The sequence below is a fragment of the Mastacembelus armatus genome, chromosome 17, assembly GCF_900324485.2.
Source record: "Mastacembelus armatus chromosome 17, fMasArm1.2, whole genome shotgun sequence".
Lineage (NCBI taxonomy): Eukaryota > Metazoa > Chordata > Actinopteri > Synbranchiformes > Mastacembelidae > Mastacembelus > Mastacembelus armatus.
This window is the reverse complement of record NC_046649.1, coordinates 12,308,370-12,324,442: the sequence shown is the minus strand read 5'-3', so window position 1 is coordinate 12,324,442 and position 16,073 is coordinate 12,308,370. Positions and strand designations below refer to the sequence as shown.

General features: G+C 39.2%; 1 protein-coding gene across 1 annotated transcript in view; it reads left to right on the top strand.

The window, feature by feature from the left end:
• The window catches only part of ece2a (endothelin converting enzyme 2a), a 62,787-nt gene that overhangs the window by 29,492 nt on the left and 17,222 nt on the right, over nucleotides 1–16,073 (top strand). The window contains exon 3 of the mRNA XM_026312674.1: nucleotides 1,152–1,435. Within this exon, the coding sequence (XP_026168459.1) occupies nucleotides 1,152–1,435 (284 nt within the window). The remainder of the gene's footprint in view (nucleotides 1–1,151; nucleotides 1,436–16,073) is intronic.

The following is a 16,073-nucleotide window of genomic DNA, read 5'->3' as shown; positions in this document are numbered from 1 at the left end:
GGTTTCGTTGTCTACGATGCACCACACACACACACACACATTTAAATAGGTTACAAATGTGTTATTTAGTGCGTGAGTCTGTCAACTCAGTCTTACACACTTGTGCGTACACACACATGAAATTGGAGGCTGGTAATTAGTGGAAGCAGAAAGGTGATAACAAGTGCCAGCCACACGTTTGCAGCAGAGGTGTCAGTGACAGTGTGCTGTCGGAAGTTGCAGGCCCATCTATCACTCCTTCTCCCCTGTTCCCAGGCAGATCCCCTTAAACATATATATATATATATATATATATATGTATATACACACGCATACATGCAGATATACTTGAAAATATAAGGTAATGTGAGTGTTTTGTAGGCTCGCACACATGAAACTTTCAGCTGTACTGAAGCGGAATATGTGCATCAAGTTAGTGCATATGCTATGTCTTCTTCTCAGCATTTTTTCCTCTTTTTTTTTTTTTTTTTTCCTGTCTTCCCTCTACACGATTTATGAGTCATCTGATCCAAAAGGTGTTATGCCGCATTCGGTAGATTATTTTCATCTTGCCTTGCTACAGGAGAAGCTATCTTCACTTTTCTTTTGTCTTCGTTTTATTTCTCTCCTTAGCTTTCATCCATCTGTCGCCCAGTGACAAACTGCAAGTTGAAACCTTCTGCTGATGGTGATTCCTGTGTCTGTATTCTGGCATCATGTCAGAATAGGCTGCAACCCCTAGAATCCACTTTATATGAGCCCTATAGGGTCTTTGGAGTGGGAGGTTTCTATCTCTGCTTGCTGCTCAAGTGTGTGTGTGTGTGTGCGTGTGCGCGTGTGTGCGTGTGCGCGTGTGTGGGTGTGGGTGTCTGTGTGTGTGTGTGTGTGTGTGTGTGTGTATGTGTGTTGCTATGCCTCGTCAATCATCGGTGGTCCCAGTCGTAGTTTTCTTTGTTGTCATGATAACAGCTAGCTATGTTGCTATATCGATCACACTTTTGCTTACTCATACTGAAAAAACATATTGGGGATTTGAGTCAGAGACACTGGATTCAGTCTCACCCCTCTCTGGTCTTCCTCAGCTATGTCCTCGTTCCCTCTTTTCCTCTGATCGTTCCTCCACCAGAATATGTTAGGTTCACTTTTCCTTCTGTCTTCTTTCTTTCTTTCAGGGTGCGGAAACAGCAGTTTGAGTGGGGACATGTACAGTGCAGGCTACCACTCCATCACCAACATTGACTACTCATCCGTATGCATCAATACAATGAGTGCCAGGTACAGCAACTGTCCGGGTATGACCTGGCATCAGATGGATGTGTGCCAGCTCTGTTTTTCTGATGCATCATTTGACGTGGTCCTAGAGAAGGCCACGCTGGACGCCATCATGGTGGAAGAGAAGACCCCTTGGGAGGTGTACCCTCAGACAGCCTCTATCATTCACAGAGCGCTCACAGAGGTATTGTTACCAATCTGTTTAATATATTGTAGATTGAGATCCTACTATTTACTGTGAATTCTCACCAAAATTATCTAGTTTCTCTATGAAACACACTTGCAGAACCCAATGACATGTAGCATGAATTCACTTGCATTTTTGCGTTCACCTGTTTGTGAACTGATAACTTTCTAAATCTTTCTCCAAAGTGTCTGAGCCAGTTTGAATGCTTAAAAAACAAGACCCAAAGGAACATGCAGTTAAAAGGTTTCAGTGCCTTTTATTTGCTGACAAATTGTCTCCAATATGATTCAAGCCTGATCAGTTTATTTGTATTTGTTATGTCCTCCAGTCATACAGTAGTTCGGAAGATGTTTTTCTTTTGGAAGGCATTTCCGTTTGTAAGTCACAGCGATTGTCATCGCAAAAGACGACCTCAATATTCTGCAGATTGGTCCCATAAAACTGGTCTTCCCTCTAACTGTCAGCATTGTACAAACTGCAGCAGGAGTATATCTGTAAATTACTTCCCTCTGACTGTGAAATCAGTAACAGTGGCACTTTCAATTTCCACTCCATCTCTGCAACCCATCAGTTGACTTACACAGTGTCAAGTACCCTTCAGCTGCTGGCTGCATCTCTAAACCACCACTGTGTCAGTGTGACAATGACAGTATTTTGGCCATTAGCCAAGCTCGACCTTGACACGAGAGAAGACCCGAGAACAGCACTATCAACTAAAGTATGTCACACTGAATGGGAAATAATTACTCATGATGTACTCACTGCCACATGTGGATCAGTGAGTTACAATTCCAAGTTTAGTGTGTAATTACAGTGACTGGAAACAGGTAGAATACAGGTAGAATACACTATATAATAAATGGCAAACACAACATTAGAAAAGGTCACAATGTGTGAATCACTTTAATGGATGCAGCTAGAGAGGACTAAGTACACAACTAATAGTAATTCAATTTAAAACTGAAAAAATCTTTTTACTAGGTATTTTATGAACAAATGAAAATAATGTAGTGTTTTTCTAATGAATACGCCACTGAAAAGGTCGTGGTCAGTTGATTATCTATTCCTTTATTATGCCTTGAAATTGCTTCTAAAATGTTTTTCCCTAAATTTTCATATAATCAGAAATTGAATGACTGTAGATGTTTGACAGGTTCAGTGTATGTAGTGTTTTATCAAAAGCCTTATTTTGATTATATTCTATTGTAGTCACTGCAGTCAAGCAGTGTCCTTCATTCTTTGCTCTTTGTCTTGATAAGTGGAAGATAATGGATGGGTGGACAGATGCAATTAGTGAAAATATGCCCATGGCTCTAAACTATCAGTATGACCTAAATGAGAGAGTCAGCTCTTGGATATTTTGTAGTCTGTTGCAGCCTGAATTCAATGGTTGCGTGAATTTCTTATGTCTTCATTTTCTGAAAAAGTGACAATGTTAATCGATACAGGCATTTACTTGATGCATTACATGCATTTACTGTTCAGTTCATCCCAGCAAACAGTCATAAGAGGATGAATGTTATCAGACAGAAGTATTTAAGGGATCTTTTGATCTCCCCATATCAACTCAGGTTTTAATGCTACAAGCTTACCCAGGAACAAACTTGACTCATGAAATAAACAAAGGCATATACTGTGCTGAATAAGGGCCAAGATTTTAAGCACAGAGTCTGACAGTCGCAACACACATGCACATGCACAAAAAGTAGACAGTGTCCTGGGTGTTTTCCTCTAACAGAAGGAAGTATTAAAGAAGGATCAGTGAGTGTGTTTGGGGGACAGATGGGAGGATTTGAAGTCTTTTCAAAAGCAGAGAAGCTGGACTCACGAAGCAGCTCTGTCTGAAAGATTTACTGCATGAAAGTCGAGTTCCATCTCACCCGTCATCACCTGCCTCCCTTCACAACGTCTCCTCTTCTCACTTCTGCCTCTCAACTTAATTTCCCCTCATTTGTCAGTAATGGTGTCCATTTATTTAAAGGACTAATAAAAGATAACCAAGATATCCAAGATTTAAAATCGGCCATGGATGAGAATACGGACGTTTTTGCATGTTCTCACTGTCCTTGGAACAATAAGTAACAACTGGTCAGCAGACGTACATTATGAGGTCTTGCTGGAGAGTAAAAAGTAAGAGGATAAAAAATTTAGCAGAACTAGATGATTTAACACTTTGGAAGTCTCTAATAAGATTTAAAGTGTATTGTAAAAGAAACAGGTATCCAGTGACGAGGAGCTGAAATAGGACTGATCTGCTCTTTTTTTTTTGGAGGTTTTAAGAAGAATGGGAAAGACTGATATACAGGGCACTGCAGTCCACTGAGACACAAAACTCCTATGTCACTTTTGGAAAGAAAATGTTTTACCCTAAGTTAGAAGAAGCTGGTGCTGACCAGTTAATTTTTATCTAATTTAAAGTCACTATGCATAAGAATAACCAAATTTTTAACAGTTAATTTTACAAAAGGATTTAAGGGTCCTAGAAGGAGAGAAGAGCTCTGAGGAGAACGTGGGGCTAAATAAGGTAGGATGAGATGAGATACACTTTATCAATCCCCAAACTCAGGTAGTTATGGAGTAAAAATAAAAAGTACTAAGTACTAAAAGTAATCAGCAACCAGGTGCTGGTCATGTCCGTTAGTTATCTGCCCTTGGCTAAGCCTGTTGGCAGTGTGGATGAAGGATCTCTATAAAAGTATAAGAGTGTAAGTAGCAGAATATGAGTCCAGTTTAATTTTCATTTAAATGTAGAAAGTTAAAGGCCATTCACATTCATTGATTAGTAGCTATTTGCAATTTCCCTGCAGCTTCAGAAGGAAGTACAATTATAACAGTATCATCAACAACACAATAAATGGAGGTTTCCTAATAATGTGCCATAGGAGATAAATATAAAGAGAAATAGGATCAACCCAAGATGGAACCCCGTGGGACAGAGGAGAAGAAAAAAGCAAATTCAGAGTTTCCAAATTACCTGCAAAGCTTCTGTCAGAAAGAGTTGAACCATTTTAGTGGGGTGCCAGAAATGCCTGTAGAGTGCTGAGAGGGAGAAATGAGAATTTCATGATAAACCATTCTGCAGAAAAACCTAAAAGATAGAGAATAGCAGTGACCAGAATCTGCCACCAGAAGTAGGTCATTAAGATCTCAAGAAGAGTGTATTCTGTTCTTGGAAGTCCTCTGAAACCAGACTGATATGTCTGAGATGTCATGGCAATCTAAGTAAGACTGCAATTGCAACAAGGCTACTTTCTCTAAACCTTTGGATAAAATTGTTTGTTTTTTTTAATTTTGAAATGGGCCTAAAATTTGAGATGACAGAGACATCAAGATTTGGTTTCTTTAACTGTGGATGAACTGTAGCATGCTCAAAGACTGCAGGAAGGATGCCCTGGATCAAGCTACGGAAACTGGGGGAGGTATCATTTAAGATGCATGAGGGAATAATATAAGTAGGACAATTTAAGGGTTTTCATTTAGTAATAACCTTGCTTAAAGAAACAATAAAAACCAGCTTGAATTGTGTAAGTGCAGTTGGGCAAGAAGCACCTGCAGCTTATCTTTTTTCCACTTTGGTTCAGCTTTTCAACGCTCACTCCAAACAGCATGAGTAACAACATTAAACCATCCATCCCAGCTCTCTTTGGGGGAAAGGCAGGGGTACACCCTGGACAGGTCACCAGTCCATCACAGGGCCACATAGAGACAAACAACCTCACACACTCACAGTACAACATTAAACCATGGTTTTGTTTTTGGAAGCAAAGTGATAAAAGGAGCTGTCTCATCTAAAATATTATAATTCAAGCGGAAAAAGGTATAAAAGCAGTGGAATAAAAGAAAAGATACGTCACCAGCTTTGGAAAAGGCATCACAAGATCTAAAAGCAGTAGAGGAATTTAACAACTGGGTCCAGTGTGCAGGTATGAAGAGATTATCATGTTGACAAAGCAACCGATTCAGTTGTCAGAAAAGGAAGCATCAGCCATTTTAAAACTTGACAAATATATACCATATTATAAGACAATGTCTATAATATTGCTGTATTCATTTCCATTTGTGATTGTGTGTTGTCGTTCTGCTGTGCTCTGAGTGTTGTGCTTCTTTATGTGTGCCGATTCTGTGTATGTGTGTGTGTGTGTGTGTGTGTAGTGACAGAGAAGTCAATAGTCCTCTGTGCTCGTTTATTTTTGCTCTCACTGTGGCTTGTAGGGGTACAGCAGTCACGATTCCTGTTTATGTGTATGTTCATGCATGTGTGTGTGTTGTGCAGGAATGTGGGAGAAGGGTTCAGAGCCTACTCTCATTTCTTAGAAAAAAAAAAACAGTTCCATGAAACAAATACAGAAAAGGGAACATATGGAGAGATAAGAGAGGGTAAGAAAGACAATAAGGAAAGAAAGAAGAGTGATACAAAGCAAGAAAATGGGTCGAATGAAGGAGAGAGTGATGAGAAGGGAGAAGAGCCCTGAAGAATCTTAGTGTTAAATTCACAGGCGATGAAGGTGGGATTGAAGGTGGGGGAAAGGGATGGGGGGGGGGGACTACTTGACAGTACAGGAGAAAGATGGAAAGCAGGGAAAAGGGAGAGAGAGGGAGACAAACCAAGACTGATAGGAAGCTAATGAGCAGTGCATCAGCATGAGACTAAAGAAAGAAGAAGGAAAGATTTTCCAGTGAAAACAAACTTTACATCATCGTACTTCATATTTCAGATCAGCATGATAAACAAATAAAAATGTAAGCACTTGTATGTTAAAATAAAAACATACATAGAGAAAAACCTGCAGGGAACAAGCAGATTAAAAGATACAGCAAAAATACCAACAAAAAAACTCCTGACACAGTCACTGTTGGTCTGTATCAGCAACACACATACTGTGCACAGTATCATGGTACAATAGGTGTAACAACAAGTACGGTTTTCTTGCTGACATGAACACACACTCAATACATGCACACAAACAAAATCTCACAGGCTGTGGTGCACCGAGGTGTGAAATTTATTTCACAGCCCGAAAACACTCAGTGAATCACTCTTACTGTTGCTATGGCGACTCTTTTATTGGATATCATCTCAGACTAGCACTTCTAATTGCTAACCTTTAGTCCTGCTTAAAGAGGTAAAGACTAGTCCTTGGCTCTTCAAAGAAGTAAGGGCTACTTTTTAGTCATCTTACTCATGAGCCCTGTTTAAAGGAATGCATATAAATCTGCAGTTTATGGTGAAATGTAGAGATTTCCTCTTTTTCCTTCTCCACCGGGCAGTCAAAGTGCAGAGTAGGCTAAAAAACACTGTCCTGGAGTCTGTTGTGTTTTTCTTTTTTTTTTTTTTTTTTTTTTTTTTTTTGCTCAAGGGTACGGAGGTTGTTGATAATGTTGTTTTTTGGATGTTAAAATGTTTTTAATAAGCCCATGTCCAGTTTTCACTAAATCTAAACACCTTCTTACAGTCTCAGATGACCTGCACTGCAACATCAGTTCAGACTCTTCACGGTCTTGACGATCACTTTTTCTTTTGTTTCGTTTCGTTAGGCTTGTAATCAGGCTTTAAGTCATGGCTCTTGGTTTAAAGGATGCAAATTTCAGCCAAACAGAACAACAAGATGCTTCAATATGTGCTGTTATTAAAGCCAAACAATATTATTTTTGCTGGAAAGAGCCAATTATGTTACACCCATTTACACAGTGGATTAGTTTAGTTTTATTTTTGTAAAATAGACATTGTAATGATGAAATGCAGTAGTAGAAACAAACAGTTAATCAATACTAATTAAGTAATATCAGTTACATAAAATCTAGAAACAAAACAACAGTATTAGTCACCAAAAGATACTGCTTTTTTTTTTTCTAACCTTGGTTTAGCCAAACGGAGCATTTTCATCTTTATTTTAAAAAAAACATGGAACTACACGTTTTCAAGGAATTCCTGCCTTTCCTGGGGTAATTTATTGGAAACCTAATGGCTGCGTGCCCATTCACCCATCATGGTGGAGAGCCTCATTTAATGACATCATCCTCAGTTGTTTAGATGCGAGAGAGAGATGGAGACGTCCGATGACAATGATTGGTCATCCCTGGCTCCTGCTGTTGAGAGTTCTTCCCTATTCCATTACTAGGAAACTTGGATGCCTGCCGGGAAAACAGCCCCAGGGGAGCATTTATATTAGGACAAAAACACACACACATACGCTCCAGGCTTATTTCTGAGTTTGTGAAATGTTCTCTCTCTCACACACACACACACACACACACACACACACACACACACACACATTCATATATATATATTATGCTCAAATAACATCGAGTTACTGTCTGTGCATGTGTGTATTTCTGCCTGTGTGCGTTTCATTGTCTACATGTTTTCATCGCTGTTTGAACCTTTTGTGCCAGAATAAATTGGATTACACCAATCCACTTTATCCTCTCTTCTCTCTGTTCACACTGTTCCTTTTCTATCTCACCCGCTTCCATGTTCTTGTCAGCAAAAAAGTAGACCTCACAAAGGAGAATTGATGAATTGCAATTTACTGGACTCCACTAAGTTTCTGACAGAAAGATACAGTCCAATACTGATTTAAAATTATGTTTGTGTGTTATGTGTTTTTTGCTAACTGTATAAAATATGAATATGAAATTTAATTTGAGTTTTGACTCGTAGGATGGGTATGAATTTTGATGCAAGTTGCAGCTTTTTAAATAAGCAAGTTTGTAATTGTGTCACAGCTTCACATTATATTCACATGCTTTAAGTCTGTCTGTAATCTGTAACCTGATTAATTTTGAGAGCCGAAGTATTTCTTTTAAATCACTGGTTATTTGTGTTTGTTTCCAGGCCTCATGCACCTTATTCTTCCTCATATTTTTTTTTTTTTTTTTACACGTGCTTGCATACACATGCTGTATTTGTATATTCATATGCGAGTGCGTCCCAAACCCAGATTTGTGTATGTGAGGTTGTGTGTGTGTGTGCCCTTGTGAATTTGCATACCTAAAGGCTGCTTTGCATGTATGTATGTGCGTATGTGTATGACCATGCAGGCATCGTTTTTTTTTGTGTGTGTATTTCTGCATTGTTCTGTGTTCATACCTCTGTGGTTTGTCCTTTCTTGTGTGTGTGGTTATGTGGTGCTGGCCCGATGAGCCCTCTCCTCTCCAGCTCCAGCAGAGGGAAAGTAGAGCAGTGGAGCACACGTGAGGGAGACGGGGCGTGGGTGATTACAATTCTGGTTGCGCATGTGTAGAGATGTGAGGATGAGATCAAAGACGGAGTCTGCAAGTGTGTTTTGTGTCTGCTTATTGAGCATCTTTTTATTATTTCATGTCCACATGTGCTTCTCGAAGGTGTTTGTGTAATTATGGGTTCACAGAGTGTCTGTGTGCATGTTCACACATTTAAATATACATGTGTCTTTATGTGTTTTTTGAGCAATATTATATGTGTGTGTGTCTGGGAATGGACTGCTGAGCTGAGACCTGTGGCTCTCTTGAGATCTTTACACAGCTCAGGCGTCATTCTGTGCACAAGGTCCGTCATATAAACACTCGGCACTCACATTGGCAGATGCCCTTCCACACACACAAACACCACTGAAGCAATACATTCAGCCATTGTCTGATATATTTATTCAATACTGCGTTTAGCTTTTATTATAGTAACATTTAGTACCACAGTATGTTGGGATTTTCACAGTATTAACTGAAAATTCAAGCCAAATCTACTTTTGTCTTGATACATGAAGCATCTGTAAGTCTTGTAGTCTGAAATGTGTTTTCTCTTTTACGTCCCTTTCTTTTTACCCTTCCTTCCATTATCCTCTCGTCTATCGTCTCTGTCCTGGAAAAATACCCAGTCTTCTCTGCACGTTTTTGCTCTTTCTATCCGTGGATAGTGTTGTTCATCGATTGTTACAGTTTTTCTCAGCTGTAAATCGGGAAGACTCTTGAGCCAGACGCATTCCCTCCCCATCACTTACTCACACACACTCACATGAAAATCAACTTCCAACCTAAACCCTAAAACCAAGTCTTAACTTTTCAAAAAGGCCTTTGAACTTGCAAGGACCAGCAAGAATGTCTTCACAGATGTTCAGACAACAACGGCACTGAACTAAAGTTCACACACTCATACAAAAAGGCCACTCCTCCAACCACACACACACACACACACACACAAAATCAGTCCAGGGGTTCTTTAGCTATTTAGATTTTCAGCGTTTTTCACAACACAAATAATAAAACAGATCAGAGCTCACATCAGCTTTAATGTGTGTCACAATAGAGGCTGAGTAATAATTACTGTAGATCAAGGGAGAGATTTAAAATATTATGGTACCTAGAGTTTGCTCACAGCCCTGAAGCATAAAGTTTACAGGAGTGTTAGACACAGTAGAGGAAAGTGAGGACAGTGGCTGTGCAGGTTAGATTCATATATTCTTAATATGAAAGAACAGACTAATTGCCATATCTTTGCAAGTCGCAAGCCCAGAATTATATAAACAAGTGACATGTACATGTGTACACAGACATACACTCACACATAATGTCCTGTCCGACACACCATTGCCTAGGCAACTACATCAACTACAGACCACTGTTTCTATGGAAACAATGTATGCCTAACAGAGTTAGATCATTAATTGAAATGAGAGAATATAGGAGAAATGAGGACAACTAGAGACAAGGGCAAGGATATAAGCAGGGGCGGATAATAGAGGAGGGAAATTGTAGTTTGTAGTTTTCACTGTAGAAATTTGTCCTTTCACGTTATCTTTATCTGCTAATTCTTACTTCTCATAGTCTTTATCCAGTTGACAAAAGGAAAACCTGAATAAAAAGGGGGGTGAAATCCACATTTGAGACAGATATGTGTAAAATAAATGCAGTGAAGTTCAGCCCTTGAAGGAAGCCAGTAGTAAACCCAAATCTCAAGGATGTTTTTATATTAAACAGCCTGTTATACCTTATCACTTATCCCACATATGAACCTCTACAGCCCTGTCAGATCTTTTTCAGTTTCTCTGTTCAAAATAAATGTCCATGACCAGAAACTTCCTGCAGTTTCTGGTTTCTGGTTGCCTGGGAACTTGTCATTTTTACACTTCAGTTTGGTACAGATCAAACAAATGGGAGAATGTGTTAATTGGTGTGTTTTACAGGAGGTGTTGCTGGGATCTTGCTGCATTTAGACAGAGCCAGTCAAGTGGTTTCCATCTCTTTCTAGGGATTGTGCTAAGCTAAGCTAACCAGCTGCTGGCTTTAGCCTTATTCTTCATGGACAGACATGAGAGGCCTATAGTTCCACTGAGTATATGATATAGAGTGAACGTAAGCAAAATAAAGTAGTAAAGTAAATGTATTTAAGTGCCTCTTGTGTGGCCTTTCCTATGTATTTTTGCATTATTACTCCTGATATTCTGTTTCCCAGTAGCTGCTGTGTCTGGAAGCTTCTTCGATTAGATGCGTTCTCCCTCTTCCTCTGTGTCTTTCCTCGCTTTTGTTCTTCGATCACAGTGTTAGAATGGAGGAGAATCGATACGGATACATTTCTCTCATGGAGGCCTTTCAAAGTCAGAGAGAAAATCAACATGCTGGGTATTGTCTTTGCCTGTAATTGCACATTATAGAGAATGGATTTTGGGATGCAGTGCACGGTAAAAGATCAAGCACACGAGCAAACATACAGGCTTATGTTGATGCGCGTGTTATTAGTTCATAGTGGATGGTATAGTCATGGAGTGCAGATCAGGTAAAGCTCTGACATCCAGTGGGCTTTTCTCTGTATTTTACACAGTATTTCTAGGGGGGTGTGTGTGTGTGTGTGTGCGTGCGTGTGCGTGCGTGCGTGCGTGTGTGCGTGTGTGTCTACTTCTGCTTCCATCTTTGAGCATAATTTTCTGATTGATGACATTTTGGCAAAGTGAGGACATTTTGGCCAGTCCTCACTTTCTCAGGCTCCTGTTCAAGAGTTAAGGCTAAGGTTAGAATTAATGTATGCTTTTGTGTCCGTGCATTGCTGTGTCTTAATGCAGGTGTTTGCAGGAGCAAGAATTTGTGTGCATGTGAAGCGTTTCTGGACAGATAACCCAGCCAGCTATCAAAATGGCTTCCCTCCACACAAGTCAATCAGACCTGCAGTGAGGTCACTTACTGTCCTCCACTGCACTCATGTGTTTCTCCCTATCCTCTGCTTGAACCTTTTAGTGTCCAGTGAACGCCTGTCCAGGTCGATAACTGAGCCTTGTGATCTTCTGTCTGCCCATACTCCTTCCCTCCACAGTAAACACATAAGAAACAGCTTTTACACTGCTGGCACAGGACCACACAACATAATGCTGGATCCATCTCGAATGACCAAAATGACCTCCTCACTTTTGAGCTAATGGAGCAGAACAGACAGCTAAGGTGACAGCTATTTGCTGCTTAAAGGAGTGGATAAAGCAGGGAGAGGATACTGATTTGGACTCTTGAGGCTTGACCCTCCTGCCAGAAATAGACCTGGTCCCTGCAGGTGCAAACAGATCATGTAACTCGTCCATTGTCGGCTGTGGAGTTATCTAAGCTCTGCTTTTGTTGAAGCATAATCACTAGACCTTGGCGAAAGCTCCTTCCAACTCTGAATTGATAATGTCCCATTAGGTTTTTATGACTTTAACTATTATAAATTTAGTCACTACTCCTTTTGTTCATGTTTTTGTTATATAAGTGTGTTGTTTTTCAACATACTGCAGTTAAATAATATTTTGTGTAGGTTTTTGTGTGGTTGTGGAGGAGGAGTTAATTTTATTTCAGTTTTTGCTAAAGGGCTCCATGATCACTTTCAATAGGCAGGTTACTTTTTGGATATTTAAAGTGGTACTCCAGCAATTACAGCATTACATGTTCATAAAATAAAACTGACCATAGACAAAGATAAATATTGGTCAAATAGCAGCACAGGTTGTGCTGACTTTCTAACATGGTTTTTTTGTTCAAAGGAGAGGAATCCTACACTTCTGATACATGCAAATGAAGGTTTATGTAACACAAGTTTACTTTTTAAAATGTGTCTCTAAGCTATGACTCCAAATTAAAACATAGTTTAAAAATATTTGCCATAAACTTTCTTTATGCTGTAATAGAATTTTTGTTTGATTTTCTAACTTCAGTGGCAGTTTTCCACCTCAGGTATTTTTTATAATGACGTTATGGTATGAAGTGTTTCAAGTGAGCGAGGCCACGTCATATCTAGTACTGAATTTTGCTACATATGATAGATAGACATAAGCTCGTCTGAATTATGACTTCAATTTTACTTTTTGCTGATGAATCCACAGCTCGACATATTACCTCTGAATGAAGACCAGACAATCTGCTGCAACACATGGAGAGAGAGCATGTTTTTGTGTTTTTTCTGTTTTAATATTTGTTAGTTAGTGTTGTACTTCTGTTTCCCTGCTGGCTTCAACAAATGTAACAGTGGTAATAGAAAGATGAGCTCAAATGTCACGCATGATCATGCCATTTTTATCTTTTGCTGTATCTAGGCCAGACAGGAAGGTTGACGTATTTTTGTGTCACGTGTGAATTACAGTCCTGGTGAGGATGTTTCAATAATTTTTTCTTTTCTGGCCCCAGGGATTTAACATTAACTGTGATTAACTGTGAGGTCCAAAGAGTACAAAGATTATAGTGTGTTATTGTGTTTATTTACCTCACAGAGTCTTTAACATTAGTAATGTCTTTTTTTTCCCCGTTTGTTTGTCTTTGTTGGATTATAGGTTAATTACAAGATTCATTGTCAGTGTATTCATCTTTCCTGATGCATCTCAAACACAACTCATCCCCAGATGTTTCATTGTTAATCTGTAAATTTCTCTCTCATTTTATGGAGATGAATCTATCCTCTTTTCTCCTTTTTGAGCCATCTGACACTTTTCCTTTGTCTTTATAATCTTTTCCATCTCCGTATCTTTCTTCTCCTTCTTCCATCTCCCTCAACGTTGCTGTATAACAAATACCCCCTCAACTCCAGGCCAAAGCATGCTGCCAGATGTGCAGAGATCCCACTGCTGCACAGCTGGCTGATGCTGTTAGAAAGACACACATATGTTGTTGCATATACTTGCAAGAACGCACATAAAAACATTAGGCATGGCACCGCATAGATGCAAATGAACTTGTTTAGGTGCCCAGATGTAACTCTGTGTCCTCTGGTGTCACAGCTCCAGCTGTGTAGACGGAGTTCTTCGCTCCATGTCCTCACATCTGTTTTGCACTGAAATGATTCTGAGATGTGAGGCGCTCTTTCTGTTCTCATTGAGTCAGTCGGGGCAGTGTTGCACTAAGCTGCTTCTTGTCAACCTCCTCATAATTATGCATTTATTTAACTCCTCCCATACTGGAAGATGGTGCATGATGCTTTGACAACTCACAGTATTGTATTCATGGTTGGTGTGTGAAGCAATGACAAACTGGGTAGATCAGTTCCTAACATCTGCCAGTACACAGGTGGAAATCTTACATCTTACCAGAAAATGTGAGTTAGCAGTATTTGCCAAAAAAGGCCTTATTAACTCCCAAAGTCACTCCATGTTCAAATTCAGATTTTTTACTGTCATACATTTATACGTCATAAAGTAACATCACCTTCATGGCCTAATTGCAAATTCAAGAAGAAAATCTTTTCTTCAAAGGAAATTTGCCAGAGAATTTAGCACCCAATAGACACAGATGGACATGTAGAGTCAAACTGTTGTCAGATCACAAACATAGACCATTAACACATACTTTAAACAGATCGCAGGGGCATTGAGTATTCAGGCTTCTGGATGCTGATTGAGGAGGTAGCTGTGGGTTGTGCGTTTCACTGGGGCAGAAGTGGAGCTGTGTACGACTCACAATCGGTTAATTAAATTGTGTCCTTCAGCACCATCAGGCTGAAATCACTGCAAACATTTGATCCAGTCCAGTCTCAACAAACAGTAATGCCTGAGGCAGCTGTGACAATTCAGCAGTCATTTCTGTTGCTCTCTGGGTGTAACCATTATATGCGTTGTTGGCTCAAGTTGTGTGGCCAGTTTTTTTACATTTGTCCATTATCCTTAGTTATAACATAATATAAAAACAGAAAGTGCCTTTGAAAAATTTCCTACTTTTTGTACTGTCAGATAGTATTTTGTTCCAAGTTAAATTCTGGATCTGATTCTGAATTGGCCAAATACTCAAATTTGCTAAGCTCTAATGGTAACAAATCTCTCAGTGAATCATTTTAACTCCTTGTTATTTTTTTGTTGGCCAAGAGAAATGTGGGAGACGTTCAGATAATGCTGGAAGGCCTTTTATCCAGTTTATGCTAGAAGATCTGCATCAAAAAATCATTCATTTGCAAAAATTAAAAATAGCTTTGCTAAATGTGAATGTAAATCATTGAAAGGGCTTTTTAATTAACAACCTAATTAGTTAGTTTGAGCTGGACATGTTATTTTTAATAGAAACCTGGGTTGATACTGATTGTTCTCTTCTATCAGAAGCATTATTTATTATTTTAAATGTCATTAAACCTGACAGGAGAGGAGTAATAGTTATACTTTCTGTCACCCTGTGTTTTATCATGAATACACCGTCTGACTCTTAATAATCTCTATATTTTTCAGTCAGCTTTCTGGAATGGCCACAGTCCCAAAACAAATATTCTTATTTTACAGCAGGTTATGTGCTGGGCTCTTTCTTAGGCAGGTTCAGAAACTGACTTAAAGTGACTAGACTCAAACAAGAAAAAGAACAGTATATATTCTGTAATGTCTAATCTTCAGAAAGCATCATCAGCAAAAAGTGAATATATACCTAAATTACATTTTTGAGGTTTATTATTTGTAAAGAATTAAATATTATACTTGATTTGGATTTTTTTTCAAATTATGTTGTATTCCAGTACAGCGTGTGGATCCATGCTTATGGGATAGACACATACATCAAACAAATAAGTGTGTCCTTACTTTACCGGCAAACATACATTTATTTGTGGTTTGAAATGGAAATGAATGAAAATTCTCTGTAGTTCTAGCAGTGCTGTAAAAGTCTAAACATTTTAGAGGTGGTCTGCTTCAGCTTTATGTCTATACATTTGTTACTTGTATATGGTATATGTCTGTTTAACATGTTGAATCAGTTGATGTGACTTGTGTGATGAGTGAGCCTGAGGAAGAGGCTATGCAAATCACTTTGCTCACAGATTAGTTCATGGACTTTGTTTGAATAAAGGAATATTGAGACCTTTGAGTCTTCTGGATCTTCTATTTTGTAATTTTGGTTATTTTTCTGCTCCAGTTCGGCACCGTGGTAGACGAATGAGCACAGAGCTGTGCATGAGATTACTGTCTTCAGTTAACTCACTTCCTCTTTTCACATATTTGCAATCAGCTTTGTTTATATTCTAAATACATTTGTATGGGTAACAGATTTTGTGTAGATAGTCCGACTGAACTCACTGGTGCAGTTTGTCAGAGTGATTGAGTGAATAAGCCTCGGCCTGAGTGTCAAAGTGTGCATCTGAATGTGTTTGTACGTGCATCCATCTGTCCTGTGGTGCTCCCTGCCAGTTGCTGTCCATATTGTCTCTCACTGCCTGTAGTACACAACATGCTCTGAGGCT